Genomic DNA, 16,802 nt, shown 5'->3' with positions numbered 1-16,802 from the left:
GTCATTCGCAATGCATTACAATGCATATCCGTGGAGATAGAAATTTGTTTGCAACATAAAACATACAATTAACATATTCCATACCTCGCTTAACGAAGACGTCATTTTATGTTACTTTCAGTGTAATAATAAAAATAGGGTGAATTTTGATAAGAGTATCCAATCATAGGTATTACCGATTGAGGTCCACTGGTTGCATACTTTGAGAACCATTGCAATTTTACAATTTGTATATGGATGTGCATGTGTGTGTGCCTGTGACCGTTGTGCCGAGTGTGAATCTGCCTGGCCTTACTGTTTGTATTGTAAAAGTTGTTGTAACTTCGTTAAAATAAGCACTCTGTTAGTTTGCCCGCCGGCTCGATGGGCTCTCGTCCATTCAACAGTGGCACATTTGAACGCTACCCCCTCATCAAGGCAGTGGCAATGCAGCAGATTTGTCGGCGGTTTTTACCATTACTGCCTCATATTTACAAACATACATCCCTACGTATGTATATGTCTGTTTGTATGTTGTTTGGCTTTCTTTTTTTTGCTCGTGTTGTTGTCTTTGTTGCTCCTGCTGATAGTTGGAATCTGCATTAGTAAGTGAGTGGCAGTGAATAGTGGCAAGCGCTGTGCACGTTGAGTGAATATAGGTTTGGGATTTAAACGTACATACATACGTACGTACGATTGCTCTAAGAGGGAATGCTTTCAAAGCCCTCGTTTGCTGCTGAAGAACAGGAGGCAGTCCTATCCTAATCACCTGCTGGGAACTATCGTGTCTGTTCCTGTCAGTCTACTGTAAAATGCGAAGGTAAACGATAAACTCACCATTTAGTTTAGAGTTCCTTCTTTTCGAATGCAACTCTCTCACGATGCAGCTTTTGGGTCGCTTTCTCGAGTAACATGCATGGCTTAAACGGCATCACATTACACTGCAGCCGACAAGGGAATCGACCCTTTGTCTTCCCATTCACTTTCCTTGAGACCATGGCAAAAACAATGCTGCTTTCCAACCACGGCTGCAGCTATCCAGTCCATATAACTTGTACTTAGCGTTATTTCCTTCCGTTTAACACGGCGCAGCGTAAGGCTAACGACTCGTTGGCAGTGCTGTTTGAAATGCAATTAAATCGCTTCGACATGCAATCTCCGGCACGACGGAGTAGCACAGCACACAACATACTCAAACTCAGTTTGGAATTCCAAGGAACATTTTCACTCTTGTAGGCGTTGAGAACTCCTAAACAGCGCTGAAAGGCTTAAATTCAATGTATTGCAGATACAAACTAAAAACACTATAAGCCCTCATGATTATGATAAATGTAAATCAAAGAGCATCTTTGACAGCGTTTGCCACTTGGGCGTTTGTCTTCTTCTAAATTATCAGATGTGCAAGATATCCTTAATTACCTATTTAATTTTCCGATTGTAATTTAAAGCAACGAAAACCCGACAGCAGCTATACAAATTTATTTCTTACATACAACTCCAATTTTTATTTGAGCGCAACCAGTTTCAGGAGACTTTGGTTATTATTATTGTACTATTGTACGTAAAACTCTAGTTTTAAAAAACTTGATCTTCGTCCGACAAAAAATAACAAGCGATGTTTCATAGTCTCTGAGATATCGGAACTCATACGGACGAGCAGACAGACAGACATGGCTATATCGTCTCGGCTGATGACAACGATCAAGAATGTCAGGTGTGCCACAGAAAACACTCAAATTTCACTTATGGATGCCACAGACCCATTTTTTCAGTAGTTTCGAAAATGCTGACTCTTTTAACCTTTCATGTAAATAATTAAATTGCTTCATAAAGAGTGTTCAATTTGTGAGTAAACTGTGTTAAAGTAATAATTGGTTTTTGTTCAATACTAGTCAAATCACTTGAGTCTGCAAAATACGTATGTGAATGTTTGTACATTGATTTTGATGTACAGTTTTTGTATCCGAATTCGGAACTCAAGTGTTTTAAGTAGTTAAAATTTATTACAAATTAGTGAAGAAAAATTTATTTTCTTTAAATTGGATTTACATTTTCTACGTTTTTCGCATTTAATTTGGAATTTATAAAAACATTTCCAACATTTGCGTTTGCAGTAATCAAAGCAAGGAAAAAGAAGAGCACGATCATAATGTAAGTGATTTCTGTTGAAATTGAAGAAATTGTATTTTTTATAATTAATTGTTCTTTTAATGAAGGGAAAAAGATCACATGTCTCAACAGGATGAAATTTCATGAATAAATACATCGCCTGTAACTTTATAAAAGTGACGTAGCTGCAGCATGGAAGGATTTGACACTGCAACTGAACTCAGCTGGCAATAGGCATTTTTAAAAATAATATTTATACCGGCCTAGTTTTATAATAGTCGTAAAAGCTGACAGCATCTTAAACTAAGAGTTGCCAATAATCTTTGATTGTTTGGTAACAGAGAATATTATATGTTAATTATACCGGCTACCCATAGGGTAGAAGGGTATTATAACTGTGTGCCGGCAGGAAATGTATGTAACAGATAGAAGGAGGCATCTCCGACCATATAAAGTATAAATTCATATACTCATAATCATATATATATGTATATATATATATACGCTCGTATGAATGATATACCTATGATATACCTATAATTTCGAAAGCATATGTTATGCTCGCACACAGATCAAGTTTGTTTCAAATTTTTTCCGCGCCCACTTCCACCCCAAGAAATTTACAAAACTCGGCCTTTCATTTCATCTAAGCTAGACTTGTAAATAATATAGTGTCGCTGAATCGCGGACGGGGCTTAGAGATGTACATATTCGCGAGTTTTCGAAAACTCTCGAATAGTTTCTCGGCTTTGGACTCTGGGTTTAAGAGTATGAAACTCTTCAATCAGCCTCCGAAACGTAAAAAGGCCAATACCCGTCTGTTCATTGCCTCGAATGAGCTGTCTGTCCCTAATGATGATGTTTCCTCTTTGCCTGTGTTGATGCGAGCGCATTGTAGGTGAGTGGCACACTATCCGTTCCGCCGACTCGATGCTTTTCGCTCACCCGCAATGCGCTCACGCGTAAGAAAGCACTCAAGATCCAGTGCGCTCAACTTCTCTATCTCCCACAACTCTCCACCGCAGAGCCGAGCTTTGCAAGGGCTCGGCGCTAGATCTGCAAAATGCCGTCGGCCTGTATCACCTGCTGGGCAACTAGTGTCATTTTGTTCTCCGTTTCTTCAACCCTCGATAGCTCTTAATGTTCCATATAACGACATTTCGTCGTTAAATGTCGAAGTGAATACTCCTGCTCCGATTTTATTGTGTGCTGAGGTAAGGATGGTTGAAGAAATTAAATCTACACAACCCTTTGTCGAAATCATTAGTCCTTTAACTATTAATGATACGCCTGTAGCTTTTACTTTAGTTGTACAGATTTTTGTTCCAAGGCTTGCTCTTAATACGACATCTGATCATGTTCGGGCTTAAGTCGAAATTTAGAGCCAAAGTTATAGTGGCTATATTAAAATTCTGCTATGAACGGGAAACTTCCTCATTTAAACAATGTGTTCTGGCTGAACAATTTAGCAAAATTTTCTGAAAAAAGTTTTGGCCTGAACACCTATTAATCAAAGGATTCGTCACTCAGAAGAAAAATCGGTCTCCGGTTTCACTTCCTAATAGAAATAATAAATCTAATTAAAAACCTCCTTCTGTTAGTTAAAAAAACTGACATCCTTTTTACTTCTTGGCTATCAGAATGTAAAAGGCATTTGTAGTAAACTTACTAAACTATGTTCAAATAGTATATCTATTCATTTCAATATCATTGCGTTTTATAACAAATGGTTAAAGAGTGATATTCTTGATACTGAAATTTTTTTTAAGTAGTTTTTCTTATAAAGACTTGATCGCATGCTACGTCGTGGTGGTGGTGTGTATAATTAATGTAGATGCTCAAATTGCATCTGCACTGATCGATTACACGTCAAATATTGATTCTTGTACTTTATTAAAAACCTTTCCGATTTTTTCTCCCATAGATACTTACCATCCCACTCTAGAGATTTTGCTTGAGCTTTCGTCTAATGAGTCAGATTCTAGTATACGTTTAGGGAGCATTCTCGTTATTTTCGGAAAACCGATTTTAAGACAGAGTGGTCGCAACTTTCTTTTCATAGATTTTGCGGTTGAATTTACCCATAGGGTAGAAGGGTATTATAAAGGAAATATATGTAACAGGTAGAAGGAGGCATTTCTGACCCTATAAAGTATATATATTCTTGATCAGCGTCAACAGCCGAGACGATCTAGCCATGCCCGTCTGTCCGTATTGAACACCCCTTAAATCAAAAAATTTTGGTATGTATAATAACAACTATACTATAGACCAATTGCTGGGTGGCCAGCATCATCACAACTATTCCCCTTCCTCCTTTCATCCTCTCAATACCTTCCCCCATCCTTATCTGTAAATAATATCACAGATACAAATAACAAAATACTTACAGAAACACAAAAATTAATCGATCAAACTGTTAAACTGCTATCATCAATATCAACTAAATGTAAACCAAACACATCAATATCAACAGACTCTAGCGATTGTATGGGTCAAGACGAACTTGATTTATAATCAGGTTCCCTCCATCCATTGAATCTCTAATACTTGAAAACATATATCTTTTAATTTTAGATACAACAATTAAAATAATACAATGGAAATAAAAAGACTTTTAAACAATTACAATGAACTAATTCTCTTAATTAAAGAAGAATCTCCTGACGTTATATGTTTACAAGAGACCCACTTGCAATACAACTTTAATAATTTTATCTGCCCTTCGACTTATGTTGGCTATTTTTATAATTTCTAATATATCACACAATCTAAACAAGGGATCGGTGTGTTAATAAAAAACAAATTCCCCACGAATACAGCGCGATTCCCTCAAATTTGCTTTGTACATCCCTCACTTCAAGAGATCGCGTAAAAAAAGGACTGGGTGTATACATATTTTAAGAAGTTTGGCAACGTCGACTTAAATTTCAAAGAAAGAATTCTTCAATGCTGAAAAAATATGAAATTTATTGTTCACTTAAATGTATTATGTGAATTGAATCATCCCTCACCATCAAACTCCAAGTTCCTTTAACCATTTTTAACCTTTATAACCCCCAACCAACAGTTCTCATCGGTCAATGTTACACAGCTGACTACCAATATCAAAACTTTTATGTTGTTATTAGGTGACTTTAATTCATGGAGTCCCCTATGGGGCTCTCCTCAGGTAAATTCATGCGTTAAAAATTAGAACATGCCATATTCTCATTGAACTTAATATTAACAACGGTGCCCCTACCCACTTCTCAACACATAGATTTATCCCTAATCTTTCCCCAAATATATCACAAATGCACCTGGTCCATTTATTCCAACCTACACGGCAGTGACCATTTCCCAATCACAATACAAATACGCACCCAAAATAGTCTTGAAAAAACCAAATCTGTTCCAAAATACAAAACAGACCTCGCAAACTGCCTCCTCTTTGCTAGGATGTAATAAGTAATAAGTTCAGAACGCGAAATGGCTGGACTCACTTGGTCCAACTACTCTGTTGATTCCAACTTCTCGCCCACCTATATCGAACAAAAATATAAATACCTGGTGCAAAACCTAGATGCACGTACTCTGTCTCGTACAGCTAAATTGTCTTGAGCTTAATTTCACCATGGTCGAACTCGAACCTGCCCTTCAATTTACAAAAGGATCCGATCGTATCTCATACCCGATGCAAAAAAATTTGCCCACACTAGCCAAGCGTAAATTAATCGAGATATACAACTCCATGCTCGAAACCGGTACATATCCGCATATGTGGCGTACAGCAACAATAATCCCTATACCGAAACCCAACAAGCCCCCTATAAACTAGAAAGTTATCTCCCCATCTTTCTTCTCTCCTGTCCATCCAAAACCCTAGCGAAAATGAGCGCCCGTCGGCTAATGTGGTTTATTAACACTACCAATGCGCTACTGCGCATCCAATATTTCGTGTCGAACTCCCTTTCCACAAAAAATCATGTTACCATTCAGGCAACAGATTTTGAAAGGGCATTCGATCGCGTTGGACTGCATGCGGTACTATGCCAACTCGAGCGTTGGGGGGTTGGTCCTATGCTTTATAACCTTGTTAAAGCTTTCAGGACACAACGATCATTCAAAGTACGGATCAACAACAATACGTCAGCCAATTACAAATTATATAACAGAATACCTCAGGGCTCACCGCATTCGGTAGTCCTTTTCATAATAGCATTTTATGAGGTAAAGACAATCTTGCGCAGACTCAAAATAATCAATTTTTCATTATACGCCGACGACGCATTTATTTTCACAAGAGAAAATGATAACAACATTGTCAACAATATTTTTAATAAAATATTATCTGATTTAGAAGATTGGGACCGCTTCTCTGGTGCAACCAGAGTCGATAAATGTAAATTCCTCCACATAAATGTAAAGTATAATAATATCTATCTATCTATGGCTGGGCAACCACATCTCATTTAAAAATTATCAAACCAGCATACCATACAGCGGTCCGTCGAGCAATCAATGCGTTTCCTTCATCGCCGATCAAGTGAATTCTGGCAGGGTCTACCCAGCATCGAAGACAGAGCCCAATAAACTACCATGGAGCTGATACCAAAACTCTAATGCTCGACAAATCCACAATTTATAAAGGACTTTGTTCGCACATTGAAACAAAAAAGAAGATATAAATGTATATCCACCATCCGCCGATGTGCGGGACGTAAGGGGGCGTGGCAAAAATTTGAAACAAACTTGATCTGCATGCAAACATAACAAATGCTGTCGAAAAATTATAGCTCTATCTCTTATATTCTCTGAGATCTAGGTGTTCATACGGACATGGCTAGATCGTCTCGGATGTTGATGCTGATCAAGAATATATATACTTTATAGGAACGTAAGGGGCGTGGCAAAATTTGAAACAAACTTGATCTGCATGCAAACATAACAAATGCTGTCGAAAAATTATAGCTCTATCTCTTATATTCTCTGAGATCTAGGTGTTCATACGGACATGGCTAGATCGTCTCGGATGTTGATGCTGATCAAGAATATATATACTTTATAGGGACGTAAGGGGGCGTGGCAAAAATTTGAAACAAACTTGATCTGCATGCAAACATACCAAATGCTGTCGAAAAATTATAGCTCTATCTCTTATATTCTCTGAGATCTAGGTGTTCATACGGACATCGTCTCGGATGTTGATGCTGATCAAGAATATATATACTTTATAGGGTCGGAGATACCTCCTGTTACATACATTTCCTGCCGGCACAAAGTTATAATACCCTTCTACCCTATGGGTAGCGGGTATAATGAAATGAAAACGTATATTTATCCATACAATTGCTCGAATCCATTGATAAACTCTTAGCACTCCACCTTTGCATATTAGACTTCACATGTGCTCTGCAATCGCGAAAATACATTATCATGCATTCACAAACGGACGGAACTCACGTTCATATATATCTTGCATATTTTGTCAGGGTTTCATCATCGATATACTTACATTTGTTAACAAACAGAATACCCTATTTTAAAGAAGCGTATGAAATATACATTAGCCCTAATCAAAAGTGATAAAGGTTAACATATAATTCCTATTATTCTTAACTAAACAAAATTGTAAGAAGAACTTTTAAGACAACAAATTATAATCATAAATTAGACAAGCGATTAACCTTTAAAGTAAAATTTATATATGCAGCTTACAGAAACAAATTTAAAAATTTTTAAGTCGGTTAAGTTTTTGAGATCCAAAACAGAAAGGTGGAACGATTAAAAATTGTACAGGTGATCAAATTCAATTTGAATTTAAGAATTAAAGACAACAGCATATTTCAAAACATTTTATTTTCCCTCTCCAAATTATGATCTCTTTGAATGTACTACATAGTATATAAAAGAGAAATTTGAATTGATAGATCGTAGTTTCCTGTTCGTTGTGGACATTTATCATATGTTAATTTTATTTTTGTAGCGATTAATACTTCAAGGATGAATCGCAATATTTCGCTCTGATTGGGACCAAATCTGATTAAGTTGTCACAGTTTCCATACCAAAAAATAATACTAAAATTACCGGTAACTTCAACAAACACACTTTACATAATATCTATGTATATACATATGTTTTATAGTTTATTTATTCATTTTATTAGTGAATTTATTGCGTATAATTATTATACTTGTGCATTATTCATCATCGTCGTGTAAACAACTACAATTAGTATCACGATTGTCATTGTTGTTACAAAAACACAAAGAACATAAGAAAATTAAAATGTTCTTGAATATATTATATTTAATTAATATTCATTGTTTTGCTGTTGTTATTTTTCATAGATTTTCGCGAAAGCATTCTGTGTTTAAACACGCTTTGCATTGTTTTTAAATTTTGGTATGTTTTATTACATTTTGCCTAAACTGATATGTACCTACATATGTATGTAAATGAACCGCCACAATAATTGGCAAAACTCATTTCTAGTATTCGTACTAATTCACCTTGATATTTTGCTTCAATTAAAAAGAGAATCCTTTATCATTAGCACTTCTGTATTTTAGTAGTACAAGTAAGTAGTTGTGCATTATGTGTACTCTACGTTCATTAAAAACCATTATAGCTGCTATCCAATTGATCACTCATATCATTTGCGTATCAATATTATATTATAATTATATTTCATTATATATTTAGTTATACTTATTGGCCTGCTTCTGCGTTACAATAATATATGTATATCATTTTCGTATCAAGAATCATTTTCAGCTTTAAAAAATAAACTTTCTTAATATTTTATTCGTCTAATAATTCTATTGATTCATACTATACGTGATTTTTAACTAAGTGTGTATATTCTAAATGTGTTTACCAAGTGTGTTGTTCTATGTGTATGAGTCAGTTATTAGGAAGCATTATATGTCCACTGATGTATGTATGCATGTATGTACATATATATAAAATTGTATTAAATTCAATTGCATTAATTACCCTTTAGTTGGCGAAGACACAGCGCCATGCGAGGGAGTTGAATAAATTTACTAAATATTTATTAGTTAATATAATATTATATGTATGTATGTATGTGTAATCGATTCTCCGACACGCTAACAGTTAATTGGTCAACGTTTGTGAGGCGAACAGGGAGGACGAAAAGAGTTGTCGTTGTCGAGATTGAACTAAATTTACAAAATAAATATTATTATATTTATTCTATAGGATTTGGTGCATTTGATAGGCAATACATAGATAATTTCAAACGCAAATGTATTTACCTCAACATTTTTTCGGATGGCAATATTGTTGAAATGAATATCTTAATATATATATAATAATTGTAAAATTTAATAATCAAGAAAAATAATAATAATAATAATAATAATAATAATAATAATAATAATAATAATAATAATAATAATAATAATAATAATAATAATAATAATAATAATAATAATAATAATAATAAATAATAATAATAATAATAATAATAATAATAATAATAATAATAATAATAATAATAATAATATATACCCAGACCTTTTTTTACGCGATTGTTGGTTCTGCCACTAATCGCGTAAAAATGGTTAGTGTCTCTCAGTGTCGCTGCCATTTTCCGATTCGATTACTTCCGTAGCTATTTCAAACAAATCGTCATCATCGAGCTCTCGGTCTAGAAGAATCTCGTCTATATCTTCTCTCGTCATATCTGCAAGAATTTCTCCACCCGCGGTGCGTGCTAAATCGCGTTAAAGTGAAAAATCCGCGTAAAAAAAAGAAATTTCCTCTGCAAAAATAACCGCGTTAAAGTGAAATCGCGTAAAAAGAGATCGCGTAAAAAAAGGACTGGGTGTATACATATTTTAAGAAGTTTGGCAACGTCGACTTAAATTTCAAAGAAATATAATAATTCTTCAATGCTGAAAAAATATGAAATTTATTGTTCACTTAAATGTATTATGTGAATTGAATCAAAGGATATGCAGATATATCCGTTTGATCTCATCATTCTTATGTCACTAAATATTAAAATATCTTAGATACCGAAACTCAACATCGAAATGCGTTTTCTACCTGCGGCCATAATTTATGGATCTCAATTTTTTGCATCCCTATACATATGACATTATATGTATAGCTTACATCATATAGCTTATAACTACGAGTGGACATAAACCGATTTGCTGTTTTTTTATTGAAAGGGTTCATAATCTAATTCCAAGTGCAATTAATATTATGCTGAATTTTATTTACATTATCATTTACATTTTCATTCTTCGTTATCATTCAGTTCAAGGCAGCCAAACTAAGACTTACTTCGCCAAGTCCAGTATCAAAGAATTGTGATGAACAAAGAAAGTGACAATGTAAATGAAAAAATGAAATGAAAAATGCGCTGTCCTGAGCTGCTTAATGCGCTAGCCTGACAGAGTAGATCTTCGGGAAAGATCTCCAGAATGGGTAGATGATGACCCGAAGAAGGATCACGACAAGTATTGGCACGGGCTTTCTGTGAAGGGTGAGAGTTAGAACATTAAAGTATAGTTGAAATAAATATTTTGCATATTCTAAATTTTTTGAAGAAACAAAAATTATTTCTTAAAGAATATAGAAAAGCTTACTCGCATATCGGCAGTCGATAGGGGTAACTTTTGGCAAATAAATAAAGATTGAAAAGTATAATAAAAATGTGTACTCTATAAATGAAACTATTTTCCTACTCACCTGGACCATTCGCTTAAGGTCATCTTTCTGAATTACTTTGATTTGTGCCGATTCGCGCAACCAGCGACGTAACCAATGCCCGAACCAAACCAACCCACACTCGCAGTCGAGAGGATTATGAGAAGTGATAAGTCCACCCATAATGCTGCGTGTGCCTACCATATCCCAATAACTTTTGTTCGGATAGAAGCTATCAGCGGCTAAGGCATTGATGCGGTTATGGGATATATCAATAGAAAGGTGAGGCACCTCGCGAAGGGTATGGAAAATTCCTGGAGGTAGATCCGAAATTCTTGTGTGCGAGATCTTCACTTGGATTCTCTGATTACGCGAGAGTCCCGCAAACGCATCAGGGAAAATCGTTTGCACATTGTTCCCATAGAGCTCCACCAGTTGCAGTTTGGTATTATTCGTCAATTTGGCCAACAGCTGTCCTCCAATATTAGGCTCCAGACAATGCACCCGTAAAACTTGAAGACCAGGCAGCCTAGACACAATTTCGCCCAGATTTCCATGCGCGCTGACCTGCAGCTTTCGAAGTGATCGCAGCTTGGAGAATGTTTGTGGATTGGTTATCTTTACATCCAGCAGATTAAGCTCGGACAGATGACGCAGACTTGATAAATCCTGCAGAGTGATGCGTCTTAGTGGATTGTGGGCCATATCGAGGACTCTCACCGTGGAAGGCAAATGATCAATGGCACAACTGGCATTAACGATTTTGTTGTAGGAGATATTCACATGACGCAGATGACGGAGGACTCCCATTGGTGACAGTTCTTGTAAATAGTTGCCACTGACATCCAAGTATGACAGGAGGGGTAGCTTTAGCGGTGGCAAAACGTAGAGCCCCATATGACGAAGACTCAATTTTCGAACTCGAGGCGTGTGCACAAATACCTCACGCAAATTGGTGGTAACTAGGGGATTCTCCGAGAGATCCAGATTAGTCAGATTATTTAAAAAACTGAAAGTATTATCTGGCAGAATTGTGATGCGATTGCGAGCCAAAGAAATATCATACAGGAACTGTGAGTTGACAAACATGGAAGCATCCAAGTATTCCAAATTGTTTCGCGACATCTGTATGGATCTCAAAGTAAAACCGATGTCGGTAAACGCTGGTACAGGCCAAACGCTAAGTTGATTTTCGGATATATCAAGAAACTCTAGTCGAGTATTCATAAATACCTCTCGAGGCAGCGCACGTAATCGGTTTGAAGAGATGCGCAAGACACGCAGCTTACGGAGATTAGAGAACTGTTCCACTTGCAACTGATCAAGTTGATTGTGGCTTAAATCGAGCTCCTGTAGACTGTTTAAGCCCTGAAAACTGCGTCGGCGTAGCGAACTTAGATTATTGTATGATATGTTTAGTATCTCTAGAAATTCCAAGTCCCCAAATGCGTGGCTCTGCAAGGTGCCTAAGGCATTGTGTGCCATATTGAGGAAGCGTAGTGTATTTGCTAGATTAGTAAAGCTATCCGACTTAGTCACATGATTATGACTGATATCTACTTGATATATATACATGTAACTGCTGAGCTCATCATCAAAGATGGAGATGTGATTGTGACTTGCATTAAGTCTCAAAGGTGTCGTTGCATTGGATACATAGTGAAAAGACTTCAACGAAAACGAACACAGCTGGTTATACATGACATCTAGAGCAGCCAGATTTGGTAGAACGGCGAAGGCAGAGTGAGATATATTATTAAGACGATTGTAGGACAGGTCGATGTATCGTAGGAACTCCATGTTGTGAAAGGCATGCCGGGCTATGCTGCGCAGTCTATTAGACTGTAGATTGAGGGTTTGTAGATCTCCCAAGTTGTAAAAAGTCTGTGGCTCCAAATGTTCCAGTACATTGTACGAAAGTTCAATCTCAACTATATGGCTGTGAATATCTGGTAGAAAGAGCCCACGCGGCAATGTCTTAAGTTGATTAAAACTTAAATTGATATAGCTTAGTTCTCGCATCCGAGCAAAACTTTCATTTGAAATTGTCTTAAGATTGTTGTTATCGAGACCAAGCCAAATAAGCTGTGACAGTGGCTGGAGGGCAGCTAAGGGATCCAAAGATTCAAAGCTTCTTGCTGGAAAAACCGCAAAAGAGAGTTCCAGAATCTTAAGTGTATGTGAAACATTCTCAAAAACCAATGGATGATGAATAGTAATGTCATTGAAGCTTAGACTGATCTCTTGCAATCGATCCAAGCCTGCAAATGATCCCAGATGAATGTGAGTAATCTTGTTGTTTCGCAAAAGAATCGTCTGCAGATTTGCACCCCAGCCATCGACAGCAAAGATGCCTTCTGGAATATCAGTTATAGAGTTGTAGCCCATATTTAAGTAAGATAATTGCGTATAATTTTTCAGCCCTAATACTGGTATCATTGTAAAATTATTACCACTGAGGCTTAAAACTTTCAAATTATCCGTATACGATGGCAAATTGGTTAATTGATTGATCTGATTAGAAGTCAGATACAAATATCTAAGCCGATGCAGCACGGATATAGAAACAGGTATAGTGATGAGCCGATTACGTTCCAAATCCAAGTATTCTAATGTGTCAGTTAGACCATCAAATGCTGCGGGATGGATACGACCAATAACATTAAATGCTAGCACGAGATGCACAATACCAGTGTTTTGAAATACTCTAGCTGGCACCTCGGCGACATAATTTTGTTCCATGTTAAGTGCCCGAATGTGAACATCTGAATAGTTTTTGTGAAAGTAATCCGATTCCAAGCTCTCAATGCAATTTTGTCCGAGGTCTAACTTTTCTAAATGCATGCGCAATGGGTGCCCCGGTATTTCCTTCCACTGTAAGCTTCGTAGCAAATTATCCCGCAGACTCACAATGCGTAATTCTGGCAACCGCTCGAATAATTGTTGAGGAAAAACACTTAATAGATTGCTGGATAGATCCATAGTTACCAGCGAACGTGGCATATAATTTGAAGAAACGTGCATTATACGATTGTTGGACAAGTCTAGCCAAAGCAATTTCTGCAGCTGATCAAAGGTGCGAGTCCCTGATCGATCTAGGGTCGCAGAAACTGCTGGATATACAGTGTTGCTTGTATCCAAACGAGTTTGCACCACTGTCAAGCTTGATGGCTGTGTGCTGTTATCGCCACTATTCGATACTAAGTCTAGACTTCCAGCAGGTATGACTTCCGTTATGTCGTTGCCAGCTAGATGTAGCGAACGCAAAGTATCATATTGGGCTTCCCAGTTGCCATCCAAGGAAGTAATGTAATTGCTGCGAATAAAGAGAGTTATTTATATAAAAATAAACAACTATAACAGGACAAGGCTGATCATGAATTGTAAATACATATATTAACATAATAATTCCATTTAGCATAATACTTAGCATAGTAATGTAAATAACAAAGGTCTGTAAACATACAAAGCATATATATGTATGTACGACTGCTAAACGTTGCAATTGTGGAGGAGTCAATTTATATTCCAATAGCACAGAGGACAAATCTATTAAAACATTCTTCGGTATATTTTTAATTTATGCGATAGTTTCTAGGTGAAACCGAAACGAAGTTTACATAACAATATAATGATAAATATAAGCGCTAAGCTTTACTTAGGCCCATAAGGTAGAAGGGTATTATAAAATTGTGCCAACAGGAAATGTATGTAACAATCAGGAGGCATATCCGACCCCATAAAGTATATATATTCTTGATCATGGCGGTCTGTCTTCTTGTCTGTTCGTCTGTCTAAACATCTAGATCTCAGACACTATAAGAGATAGAGCTATCATTGTTATTTTACACACTAATCATGTTTGCTTTGGATTTTTACAAGTATGGAGCGTAATTTTAAAGCTAGAGCTACAATCATTACTAAAGTGTTTATGATTCCTGCAAATTTGGTTGCATTCTATTACAAATTATAGAAACTATTTACAAAAATATGAATATGGTAGTCGGGTCTTTGTGGTTTTGGTTGACAATCTAAATTTTATTCGCTTCCAAGCGATTGCATGCCATTTTTATAATAAAGTTGCATTTTTATCGAAAAACAAGTAAGAAAGCTACAGTCGAGAGTGCTCGACTGTGAGATACTCGCTACTCATTTTGAATGAAAGCAAAATATTGCGGTATTTTATAAAAATATACTGAATTGATATACCACAAAAATACCATAAATTTACTAAAATGTACATTTGGTGTATTGATATGGTACTACTACTACTAAAGAGTGAAAAACATACCAGATTGTTAGCCAAAGCAACTACGACACTTAGTAAGTAGGCGTTTTTGCCCATACAAAATAATTTCTTTAATAACTTCGACAATTTTTGTCTGATCGCAACCAAATGACGAAGACTATAGTAATTTTTATATACACCAAAATCGCAGCTCTAGCTTTAAAATTACGGTTGTTATTCAATTTTTGTCAATTTTCGGGGACGGAAGTGGGCGTGGCAAAAATTTGAAACAAACTTGATCGGCATGCAAAACAAATGCTGTCGAAAAAAAATATATCTCTATCTCTTATAGTCTCTGAGATCTAGGTGTTCATACGGACAGCAAGAACTTAGTTGCTCATCTAATATATATTTTAAATATCAATAATATACCAAATATAGAAATTGTTTATATATTTAAAATGTAATAGTATAGTATACATATATAAAACTTTTCTTACGACTTAAAGCTAACAAGTGTATATATATATATATATAGCTATATATATATATATATAACATGTGTATATATACATGTGCCACACACACATGTTAGCTTTAAGTCGTAATAAGAAGATTTTTGTTCAAACACAACGAATTGTAAATTTTAGCAAATAAATAAATTTTAGTATTTTAACATTTGTTGGTATATTAATTCAATATATTTATACCCGCTACCCATAGGGTAGAAGGGTATTATAACTTTGTGCCGGCAGGAAATGTATGTAACAGGTAGAAGGAGGCATCTCCGACCCTATAAAGTATATATATTCTTTATCAGCGTCAACAGCCGAGACGATATAGCCATGTCCGTCTGTCCGTCTGTGTGTCTGTCCGTCTGTCCGTATGAAACACTGGATCTCAGAGACTATAAGAGATAGAGCTATAATTTTTTTTCGACAGCATTTGTTATGTTTGCACGCAGATCAAGTTTGTTTTAAATTTTTGCCACGCCCACTTCCGCCCCTGCAAATCAAAAAAATCGAATAACAAGCGTAATTTTAAAGCTAGAGTTCCGAATTTTGGTATATACAATAAAACCTATAGTATTTATGATTTCTGTAAGTTTGGTTGCGATCAGATAAAAATTGTCGAAGTTATTAAAGAAATACTTTTGTATGGGCAAAAACGCCTACTTACTAGGGGTCTTAGTTGCTTTGGCTGACAATCTGGTATATTGTGCCGTCTATGGTATTTTTTGAATACGGTACTATGTCGATATACCAAATATACCATTCAGTATATTTGTAGTATTTTTGCAGTATATTTGGTATATTTTGAGAAAATACCGCAAAATATATTTCTTTTATTCAAAATGGGTAGCGGGTATCTCACAGTCGAGTACACTCGACTGTAGCTTTCTTACTTGTTTTAGAATAATACTGCAGCGTTTTGCATTTATTAAAATTAGGTAACGGGTATTGCACAATACAAGTACACTCGACTGTAGCTTTCTTACTTGTTTTAATTATTTTACAAATAGTTTTTTGGGATAAAGTTATATATAATTTCATAGTAATAACTTATTTATATTTTACATATTAAAATAAGTAATTACTTTCACTAATTGGTTTTTAGAAGCTAGCAAGAATGGCTTACCGTTGGGCAACTAGTCGAGTGAGTGAATGCAGCTTTTGTAAAGCTTGCAATGGTAACTTTTGCATCTTATTGCCCGATATGTCCAGCGTCATAAGCGAATAAGTCATCGTGCTATAATTGAAAAATGTATGATTTAGATACATATGTGCATATAGTATGTAATTTGATGTTGAATAT

General features: G+C 35.8%; 1 protein-coding gene across 3 annotated transcripts in view; it reads right to left on the bottom strand.

Moving 5' to 3' along the window:
- Positions 1 to 10,229: 10,229 nt before the first annotated feature.
- Positions 10,230 to 16,802, bottom strand: part of LOC133844628 (chaoptin) — a 47,518-nt gene continuing 40,945 nt past the window's right edge. For 2 of the 3 annotated variants that reach the window (XM_062278718.1, XM_062278711.1), the window contains exons 4-7: positions 16,626 to 16,736; positions 10,802 to 14,075; positions 10,699 to 10,725; positions 10,230 to 10,586 (exon numbers count right to left, since the gene is read on the bottom strand). In XM_062278718.1, the coding sequence (XP_062134702.1) occupies positions 10,410 to 10,586; positions 10,699 to 10,725; positions 10,802 to 14,075; positions 16,626 to 16,736 (3,589 nt within the window). In that variant the 3' untranslated portion in view covers positions 10,230 to 10,409. The remainder of the gene's footprint in view (positions 10,587 to 10,698; positions 10,726 to 10,801; positions 14,076 to 16,625; positions 16,737 to 16,802) is intronic. The other variant, XM_062278724.1, reaches the window with a different exon arrangement.

This window comes from Drosophila sulfurigaster, chromosome 2L (assembly GCF_023558435.1).
Source record: "Drosophila sulfurigaster albostrigata strain 15112-1811.04 chromosome 2L, ASM2355843v2, whole genome shotgun sequence".
Classification (NCBI taxonomy): Eukaryota; Metazoa; Arthropoda; class Insecta; order Diptera; family Drosophilidae; genus Drosophila; species Drosophila sulfurigaster.
Note: the sequence above shows the minus strand (reverse complement) of the source record. Positions and strands in the feature narration are given on the sequence as shown.